We start from the raw sequence: 11,245 nt of genomic DNA on the forward strand, positions 1-11,245 counted from the left end.
TTACATTTGTCGCACACAAGTCAAAGAAGTAGTCACACCACCAGATGTGATTAAAGTCCTTGAGTCTGACTTCAACGAAAGAAAGGTGGAAGATTCTCACTTCTCCCAAGAGGATCTGCGCTTCATTTCTATAATGGAGGAAGGAGTGAAAGTGAAAGCAGATGGACATTGTGAGCTACCTTTGCCATTTAAAGAGGACAGGCCAAGTCTGGCAAACAATAAGAGCTGTGCAGAACACCGACTCAAATGTCTCAAGAAAAGACTTGAAAGGGACAAACAATATCACAACGACTATACAACATTCATGAACGAAACAATAGAGCGTGGAGATGCAGAAAGGGTCCCACCTGAAGAACTGAACAAAAGCCCTGCCTGGTACATTCCGCACCATGGGGTGTACCACCCCCAAAAACCTGGGAAAATAAGAGTAGTGTTTGATTGCTCAGCGAAGTATGAAGGCGTGTCATTAAACGATCACCTGCTCACAGGGCCAGAGCTAACCAACACCCTGATAGGTGTCTTGTGCCGGTTTCGCAAGGGTCCAGTGGCAGTGATGTGCGACATAGAACGTATGTTTCATCAGTTCAGAGTCAGAGCCGAAGATCAAGACTACTTCCGTTTCCTGTGGTGGGACAACGGAGATTTTCACTCAAGTCCATCAGTCTACCGAATGCAAGTTCATTTGTTCGGAGCCGCCTCTTCGCCGGCCTGCGCAAACTTTGGTCTCAAGTACATCGCGGCACAAGGTCAAGGCCAGTTCAGTGAAGCAACTATAAGATTCATCGAAAGAAACTTTTACGTGGATGATGGCCTTATCAGTTTCCACTCAGAAGAAGAGGCTATTAGTCTAGTCCATGAAGCGAAACAACTCTGCAGTACTGGAAAATTGCGACTGCACAAGTTCGTTTCCAATAGCCCACAAGTTCTTGACTCTCTCCCTAAAGAAGATTGTGTAGAGACAGTAAGAAACCAAGACCTAGCCCTGGGCGAGCAACCGATTGAAAGAGCCCTAGGTGTTAAATGGGGGGTCGCCTCAGACCATCTCCAGTTTCGAGTAGTTGTGAATGAGCGTCCACTCTCCAGACGAGGAGTCTTGTCAACTGTAGCCTCTGTCTACGACCCACTTGGCTTTGTGGCGCCTTTCGTTCTACTTGGCAAGCAAATACTACAGCGAATGTGTCGTGACAAGACAGACTGGGACGAACCACTCTCAAATGAGCTCAAGCCACGGTGGGAGTCCTGGCTTCTAGATCTAAAGAACCTTGCTCATGTCAAGATTGATCGCTGCTATCTTCCAGCAGATTTTCAAGAAGTTCAGAGATATGAACTCCACCATTTTTCAGACGCAAGTGTTGCAGGATATGGTGTTTGTACCTATCTAAGATCAATTAGTAAATCAGGACAAATCCACTGCTCACTTGTCATTGCCAAGTCCAGAGTAACACCCACCAAGATAACTACTGTGCCAAGACTGGAGTTGTCCGCAGCAGTAGTAGCAGTGCGCATAAGTGACATGCTCAAAGGAGAACTAGAGTTGGAAAATGTTCAAGAATTCTTCTGGACGGATTCGCAAGTCGTCTTAGGATATATAAACAATGAAGCGAGGCGTTTTCATGTCTTCGTAGCGAACCGTATCCAGCGCATCAAGGAAAGTACTAAACCAACACAATGGAAGTATGTCGCATCAGAAGACAACCCCGCCGACCATGCGTCTCGAGGACTCAAATCTAAAGAGCTCATTGCTTCCAACTGGTTTAGTGGTCCAAGTTTTCTCTGGCAAGATCAACTTCCCAGTGGAGAGATTAAGGTGGGAGAACTTGACACAGAGGACCCAGAAATACGCAAAGTTCTTGTACACCACACCTTAACAACAGTGGATTCTCTGGCAGAACGTTTCCTGAAATTCTCCAGCTGGACAAGACTAGTTAAAGCTATTGCAAGACTTACCAGATTTGTAAAGGAGTTTAAAGGCTCAATAAAGAGAACCAACGAAGCTACAAGTCTCGAAGAAAGGCAAGAAGCTGAGCTTACAATCATTGCCATTGTACAAAGATTAGTCTTCTCTAAAGAAATCAAAGAACTTCAGTCCCAAAAGGAGTTAACTACTAAAGACAAAGCAAGCAGATTGTATCGACTCAATCCCTTCCTGGACCACAAGGGCATCCTCAGAGTGGGAGGTAGATTAGAGCATGCAACTTTACATCCACACATCAAGCATCCAGTTATCTTACCAAAGACCAGCCACATCACCAAGTTACTGATTGATCACTATCATCAGCAAGTGAGACATCAAGGGCGTGGCATGACCATAAACGAACTGAGATCTAATGGCATATGGATTCTCGGGTGTAGTCAAGCAGTATCATCGTTTATCTACAACTGTGTCAAATGCAGGAAATTCAGACGTCGAACAGAAGAACAAAAGATGGCAAACCTGCCAAGCGAAAGAATGGAGACAACTCCTCCCTTTACATACTGTGGGATGGATTGTTTCGGCCCGTTCTATATTAAGGAGGGAAGAAAAGAACTAAAACGCTATGGACTGCTGTTCACATGTTTGTGCTCTCGTGCAGTACATATAGAGTTACTTGACGATTTATCAACTGACTTCGTGCTTTCATTGCTCTACGCGGAAACGTCCGTCAACTGCAATCAGACCAAGGCACCAATTTTGTTGGAGCAAGACGTGAGTTCTTGGAAGCAGTAAAAGAAATGGACCAAGAATGCCTGAAACAACTAGGCTGCGAGTTTGTCATGAACCCACCCTCTGCCAGCCATATGGGTGGAGCCTGGGAAAGGCAAATCCGAACAATCAGAAGTGTGTTAACATCCATCCTGGATCAGTCATCCCGAACACTTGACAGTTCATCCTTAAGAACCTACCTATATGAAGTGATGGCAATCGTAAACAGCCGACCTATAACAGCACACCTACTCAATGATCCTACTGGACCTCAGCCACTTACACCCAACCTTCTCTTGACAATGAAATCGTCAATAATACTGCCTCCACCAGGAGATTTTGTAAAGGAAGACCTTTACCTTCGTAGAAGATGGCGTAGAGTGCAGTACCTAGCCAACGAATTTTGGCAAAGATGGAAGAAAGAATATCTGTTGAGCCTACAACAAAGACAAAAGTGGCACAAGACAAACAGAAATGCGAAAGTCAATGACATAGTGATCATACAAGACGATACAACACCCAGAAACGATTGGAAGCTGGCTAAAGTTACTGCCGTGTACCCAAGTCAAGATGGATGCGTACGAAAGGTGCAGCTGCTAATCAGCGACTCAACATTAGATGACCATGGGAAGAGACTAAATAAACCAGTTCATCTAGTAAGACCAATCCACAAGACTGTCACATTACTGGAAGCAGATTAGTACAGTTCATAAGTTCATTTTGGAAATCATAAGTGATTTGGTGGGAGTGTAGCTGCCGTCATAGGCAACTCTCATATATTTCAGTTCATAATATGCACTTTACAGTTAAAAGGTCAATAAATAGTTAAAATGTTCAGAATAATCATTAGAATAAATAAGTAATATATTTTTTGTTAATACATGTCAATTCATTTCATATTATTCAGCTAAAACCATAGAAAAAGAGGGGAACCTATTTTTTTGTTCCGCTTGGGAATTATTTAATTGTTGCTATCAGGATAGTTTTACAAACTAGCACTACAAGTAGAAGAGCCACACGAGAAGAAGAAACTGTAACCCTCCAAGTTTATTCCTCTTGAGTTAGAGAGGCCAATGAGGTATGTGTTTTATCGTGTTAATTGCTTTGCCGTATGTGAACATGTGTAAGTTACGTGACCGTGTGTTAATGTATAATTAGCCAATTAAGTGTATTTTCTTAGGTGTTGAATGTCCACTTTATTTATTCTTTTTGTATGTATTTTTCGTTTATTATTATGTGTAAAACACCACTTTTAGGGGGTTAATTTAAGTTTTATGTATTTCCTTTCGTAGTTCTGACGGCATTGTTGGGGCATAAAAGGGCTACAAGACTAGCATGTACAAGACATGTTGAAGACTCATGTCCAAATAAATTCCTGTTAAAACCAAGAACGACCTGAGCCTTTGATTCAACTCGAGGGGAGTAACAAACATAACATAAAATCACTGGCCCTGATGTAAAATCCATAAATATAGGTGGTGGTGAGACTTTTCAGTTGTGATACTTAGAAACAAGACATGACTGATGGCAGTTGAAAAAAAAAATCTTTATACTGAAAGTTCTTTGCACTTAACAGAAAAAGTTATGTAAACTCAATAACTGATTATACTAAGCAGAACTGAATCAGTTACAGCAGATTTATTTAGCTCCCACTGTACGAGCGTAAGGGAGCTCAAGGGTTCGGTTAGGTACAAGTAGAAATGGTGGTGGGAGTTTCCGGTTAGAGAAATGGGAGCAAGAGAGCAGGTCCCAGTTAAATGATTTTATTTGAATTATCCTTACATGTTTGAATTGTTACAGGCACTTGCCCATAAGGGGTGCATGTGGGCGTGTGTGGTCTACAATGAACAGAGAAAACAGAATACAATATAAAATTTGTAATATAAACAATAATATGGCTAGCATAAAGAAATGAACATTACACACAGCAGCAGTGACAGCAAATCACAGTATCAAATATCAGGTAATAAAGGCATTCAAGTTGCATTTAAATAGCTGCATTACTTTGGCAAAGTGTTTATCATTTAAATATGTACCGTAAACAGGTGTACAATTTTAGCTTATGTATCTAAATTATGCAGTGGAACAGGCACAGTTAAGCAGTATTAAACGAGTGTCAACATTTGACTTAGCATAGACTTAGTATGCAACTCACGCAAATTATACACTCTATTCAAGTCATTACTTGATCTAGTAAAGTTTACAGGTGACAATAACAGAATAAAAAAAATATTGTAGTTTGACCAGCACAGAATATAAAACGGATAACTTACTTTTTAATCAATCACTCACAGAAGAAACAAACATGCAGTAGTCTATTTTCTTGCACAATGAACAGGTCAATCTCTCCACCCATACATATAGACTGCCTCCTGATACTTGTCCGGGCACGTCTTGACTTGTTCAGCCTTGTCCAAGCATTAAAACGGTTATAGATATATACAGATACCTCTGGGTGGTATCGTTGGGCTTTCATACACCCACCATGCTTTCCTTCAGACTTTGCAATGAGCGTAAATGTTGAAATTAACTGTTGTTTTACTGTATGTTTTTGCACAAGATTAATATATTAGATTTGTTTTGGGAGATTTGTTAGTGTTAACGGTTGTTATGTTGAGATTTAAAAGGATTTCTCTTATGTCTGAGTTTTGGGGGAATACCATTGTGCTGAAGAGTACAGCCTCTCAAGGATGGGCAAAAGCATATTAGACTTTCTCTATACTGCTTTGTTTGGTTGGTAACACTTTATTTTAATAGTCCACTTTAGAAATTCTACTAACAGTAAGTAACTTTGCAACTACATGTCAACTAGGAGTCATTAGAGTATTAGTAGACTGTCTGCTTAATATCTTCTAACACTTCATTTTGATGGGTCCACAACATACAACATACTGACTATGAGAAACTTTTCAAGTATATGTCAACTTATTCTACTAACCCTAAACCTAACCTAACAGTGTACTCTGACAGTTAGTAGACATGTAGTTGCTAATTAATGAGAAAGAATTGAATGACCAGCGCTCTCTTCCACCCTCAATAATACCACAAGTGAAGTGAGAACCTTGAGCAAGGCACCAAATCCCCAACTGCTCCCAGGGCACCCAATCAAAAATGGCTGCCCACTGCTCCAGGCGTGTGTTCACAGTGTGTGTGTGTGTGTGTGTTTGTTTGTTCACTACTTGTGTGTAGTAAATGCAGAGCACTAGGGCTGGACAATAATTCAATATCAATATGTATCGCGATATAATTTTTTTCAATAACGGTGATATGATTAACACATTTCCGATATTTCGATATACATTACCAGTGTTTCCCATACATTTATTTATTTGTGGCGTTTGACTTCGTTGAATAAACATGAGCACTGCACGTTTCAAAATCAAAATGCATCGCTGGTGTTTTATATGAATGTATCTCTGAAGGGAACCGACTGTCTTCAGAAAAGTTTCGATGGCATTTTTATTTTATCTGATAAAGTAGCGTTCATGCTGGAGCTGCTTTGTTTACAGCCATTACTAGAGAAACCGTTTGTTCCACCGCTCTCATAGCGCTTCCTGCTGGTAGACAATCAATTTGCATTTTCAATAATAAACCCATTTCCAGCAACATGCTTTTGTTGTTGCTCAATTTTTTTGTTTTCTGAAGCAACTCGGAGCACGTTTCATACTCTTTATCCTGGTTAATGCACGTTTCAATCTATAAGAATAATCAGCCTACCATTCAAAAGCTCTTTTTTAAATTTATATTATAGAAATTTAAATTATAGAAATTATTACTTTCATTTAGCAAGGATGTTTTAAATTGATCAAAAGTGATGATAAAGACATTTATAATGTTACATTTCAAAATGTTACTGTTTTTGCTGTATTTTGGATCAAATAAATGCAGGCTTTGTGGTAGAAGAGAATTCTTTAAAAAACATTAAAAATCTTACTGTTCAAAAATTTTGACTGGTATGTTAGCCTATAGTTTGAAGTTAAAGATATTAATATTCATTAATATTAATAAGAAGAATATGAGATGTTTATTTGACAGTGATTTCACATTTCTTGTTTGTATGAAGGCTAAATACCAATAAAAGGTGAACATTTATTTATTTGTGCCATTTTTTTTGCTAAAATATTATATAGTTTTATAGGAGTAGGTTTAATAGAGTTGGCAAATAAATGTTTCATAAGTTTGTAGGTACAGACATCTGCTGTGGCCATTCTTGGCAGTTTTTATGAGGCTTTTTTAATAGTGTTCATATCAATATCGGAATGATATCGTATCGACCGAAATTAAGAAATATATCGTGATATAAATTTTGGCCATATCGTCCAGCCCTACAGAGCACACACGTCACCTCCTTTCCTTTCCTTTCTTATTTTTGTGAATAGTCCTTTTCACCCTTGTACTTTGGCTTCTTTCTCTCTAAAATACAATAAAATAAAATAAACAAAGTCTTTGTTTTTGTTTTTAAAAAGTCTTTGATTCTGTTCCTCACTCAGTGCAGTCATATGGATTATGAAGATTGGCATCAATTACAGAAATTGCATTCACTTTAGGATTCTAAAGTCTGGTCTTGTTTAAAATTATGTAATCCTTTAAAGTTCTGGCAACAGAAGTCACCCAGAATGGAATGACATGTTACAATTTCAAATAAAATAAAACAAAAGTCAACAGTGTTAAATAACTGCTACCGAAAACAATCTCAGTGATCATAAATATAATAGAATTAACTGATTAATGCAGGACCTAAATATTCATATAACCTAAATAAGTTGTGTATACATTCGTACATCTGTATAGTTACATGTAAATAACGTATGTTTTAGATGTCAATATGTCAGTCTTGTTTATTTTAGTGTCAAACTTAAGTAAATGGACAGTATGTGGGGTAGGACCATATTTTATGTAAATAGGCAAATAAGCAAAAGCAGCACAGTTATGTTGCTCTAAATAACTTTAAACAGGTTATCAAGCCCAGTTTCTTTATTCTCTTTCTGATGTAATACTGTCTATGGAACAAATAAATAAATAAAAATACAAAATAAAAGACAACAGGCTAAACCTAAACTGCACAGCAATTTGAATTACATCTATAAAATGACTGTAAATGCATTCATCATGCCAACACCTTTATAAACCTGAAAGTCATATAAGGCTTGAGGAGGGAATGACCACAGTTTCAAATGGATGGATCTTTCCCCATTTATGAAAACATTTTCAGAGGTGACTTTATCAAATAGGCCTATAACATTTCTCATTTCTAAGGTGCTGCCTGTTCATTGCATACTTGTCAGTTATTGCTTTAAATTCATCCAAGTTCATTGCCTTACATAGAATCATAAAAGGATGACAGTCCAGACAAGAATGCTATTAACCCGAAGTGCAGATGAAAGTTAATTATTTAACAAACAGGTATTTCACAGATTAACAGTTTTAGTGTTATACAGTCCTATCATTATGGATAAGACAACGCAGTTCATAGAAACTATGAATTTAAAAGCCTAACTCCGTAGCAACGAAACCTATAAACAACAAAAGCACAATCTTACAACACAACCGTAGCTTTTTCTACAGCAAGGTTGACATTTGATTGAAACTGCAGATTTCATATTAGTAACCATTATAATCCCCCAGTTGCTTGCCTTTGATCTTCATTTGACAACAATAAAACCACAGAATTTTTCCATAATGGTTCTTTGTTGTTAATGGAAACATTTCAAATACAGTGCAACTTGCATATACCAAGAAGCAATTATATTCAACCATCTCAAAATACAGCAATGTTTTTTTTTGGTTTTTTTTGGTCTTTGTCTATTTCTTTCAAAAAAATTGTTCAAACATGAGGCTTGTTGCTTCATAAATCATAAAACCACAACCGTGAAAAAAAAACAAATGGAATACAAAATTACAGAAATGTGAAAAGCTGGAACTGTGTTGATGTAAGAAACCAGTAAGCCACTGCACAACCCTATAATCATTGCTGGTACTTCGTAATAATTATGTGGCTTATTTAATATTCATTGTTGTAAGTTACACATTCAGAAGGTGCTACTGCTGTAACAACCTTGTCCTGGGGTTGCAAGTGCTGCACTGGTTGTGTTTAAGAATCATTTGGCAGACAGCTTCCTCAGCTGACAAAGTTGACCCTCACACCACAAAGTTGTCTTTCACCCCACTCTGTCCCTCACACTTCATAACAAAAGAGAACAACAGAAGTGAAAATGAATGCGACCACAGTTTGAAAAGGGTCATTTCACTGGGGGCAACACATACCCAATCCACTCAAATGTCAGTTACATTAGGGGGATGGTACAGGAGAATGTTTCTACATGCATTTTTTTCTGGTTTCAGAATAAATAAATGACCCAATGAGACATGTGTGCCATCACCTTACATTCCTGCACATTTTGTCCAGTTCTAAAATACTAAAATTCAAGCTGACACATTTAACATTAACATCATATAAGCAATTCCCATCATCATCAAACATTAACAGGGGTCTGTTCCCTAAACATAACTACATGCACATTAATGTGCAAAAAACTTATCAGAGACCCATGAGTGCTGCCTCAAAGAGTTTTAAAAAGGGTTAAGTTTATTAAATGCAAAAACACTGTGGATAAAATATTTGTAGGAGACATGGATAGTATGTCTACAAATTGAAATATTGAATAAATCTAATTGGTTAAAAGAGCAGGTGCAATAAACAGGAGAGCAAAAACCTAACACCAAGTAGAATATGTGTACTCATTTTAATTTTCCTCCCTATTACTACAATTACTATACTTCAACCTAATGCAATGCACAAGCTTCCCACAGATGGCTACAACTTATATGTATTAAAACAACAGGAATGCTTTCTGTTTACACTCCAGCATGAAGACGAGTTGCAACAAGTAATTTTGAACATTTGTTAGAACTAAGGTCACACAAACAGTTGTAATCCTACCTCTAGAATGTGGTCCAGGTCAGCCTTTTTAAGACATGGATATTTTTTCAATATCTTGTCCTTTTCCTTTGGAAAATACCTTTGGCCTCCCAGTTCGGTTCCTCGATTACTTGGAAAATTGCTGCCCCAATTGACAGATAGAAAATGATAGCCGAAGTCAGAAGGGGACCTTTGTTCACCATAATGAGCTCAAATGATGTGGAGTGACTCTTAATGCTTTATAATTCTTTACTGCGGCCTCCCAGTTCGGTTCCTCGATTACTTGGAAAATTGCTGCCCCAATTGACAGATAGAAAATGATAGCCGAAGTCAGAAGGGGACCTTTGTTCACCATAATGAGCTCAAATGATGTGGAGTGACTCTTAAAAAAAATGCTCTGACAGCGCCCACATTCTCACTATAAATTAATTTAGCACGAGTTCAAAATTACAGATATCTTAATGAAAATACGACAGAGTTTCTTGATCGAAATAGACACAAGACTAACGAAACATAACTTTAAACTGTGTGAACCTGTATATCCAGCAAATGTCTTTTAACATTTTTTTAAAGTCGCCGGGAGAGTCTGCGGTCCACGTGCGCCACTCGCATTGCTAGTGTAGCGCTCCGATTAGACTCTTGACTGATCTGGTAGTTCAACACACTGTGAGAGAAGGAAGTTGGCCAAGATCCACCCACTATAGTCCCCCCCCCCTCTCTCACAGTCTCTTTCATAACAACAGTTTTGTTTCAATTCCACATTTTCTTCACACATTTTTTCCACATTTTTTCAACGAACTAAACTATTTACATTTTTCAATGAACTAAACTAACTAGCTAGATTACTAACTAAATGAGACTACTGTATAATTATTAAAACCACAAACATATATGCATGCCTTCTTCCATGAATAGTTTTTACATCCATCACCTTGCTCTAAAATAAGGATAAAAATTCATTTTTTTTTAGGAACATTTGTCATGAAGCACCTTTTTTATGTTTAAGTAAGTTTTCTGTGGACTAAAACTGATTTGGAATGAAAGAATATTTCTTTCTCGCCTGTTTCTCTCCATCGTCAAATATCTGAAACCAAGTTCTCCTTCTTGGCTCACCCCTAATGTTCTCCTTTTTTGTGAAGTGTGTTTTATGTATGAGAGTAAAAAAAAGTGCAACAAATAACCCGCCTGTTGGCAGAGGCTATTTACACTAACTCCACCCACAAATGTGTGATTATGGATGGTCAAGAATATAAAACAAGACAATCACTAATCAGTTTCAGTGGCGTGGATGGTAAGGAGAGTCCCGTGGTCTTTTTCACGCGATCGACCCAGGTTCGAATCCGCCTTTTACCGAACTTTTTTTCTCCCTTTTCAAATCTCATATCACATCGGAAAGGCATTTTCAATAAAAATGAAGGAAATAATCAAAATGTTGAAAATAAAGTATCGGGTAGGGTTAGGCTAGGTGTAGGGAGGGCTTTATTGTCCCAATAAGGTGGCATCCATTTAATAATTTGAATTAAAATATAATTTACACTCAATACGTTATTACTACATACTGTTGTATAATGTACTATAATACTGAGGTGCAGATAACTGCCACTATTTGCAATAAGTAGTATAAATAGCAGAAAAGTGTAGCG

General features: G+C 37.8%; 1 protein-coding gene across 1 annotated transcript in view; it reads right to left on the reverse strand.

The window, feature by feature from the left end:
- LOC107745623 (potassium channel subfamily K member 5-like) overlaps window positions 1–10,676 on the reverse strand; it is a 73,392-nt gene extending 62,716 nt beyond the window's left edge. The window contains exons 1-2 of the mRNA XM_016559542.1: window positions 10,663–10,676; window positions 9,624–9,744 (exon numbers count right to left, since the gene is read on the reverse strand). Of these exons, the coding sequence (XP_016415028.1) occupies window positions 9,624–9,744; window positions 10,663–10,676 (135 nt within the window). The remainder of the gene's footprint in view (window positions 1–9,623; window positions 9,745–10,662) is intronic.
- Between the last annotated feature and the right edge of the window lie 569 nt (window positions 10,677–11,245).

The sequence above is a fragment of the Sinocyclocheilus rhinocerous genome, unplaced genomic scaffold (genome assembly GCF_001515625.1).
Source record: "Sinocyclocheilus rhinocerous isolate Xijiao unplaced genomic scaffold, SAMN03320098_v1.1 scaffold1520, whole genome shotgun sequence".
Classification (NCBI taxonomy): Eukaryota; Metazoa; Chordata; class Actinopteri; order Cypriniformes; family Cyprinidae; genus Sinocyclocheilus; species Sinocyclocheilus rhinocerous.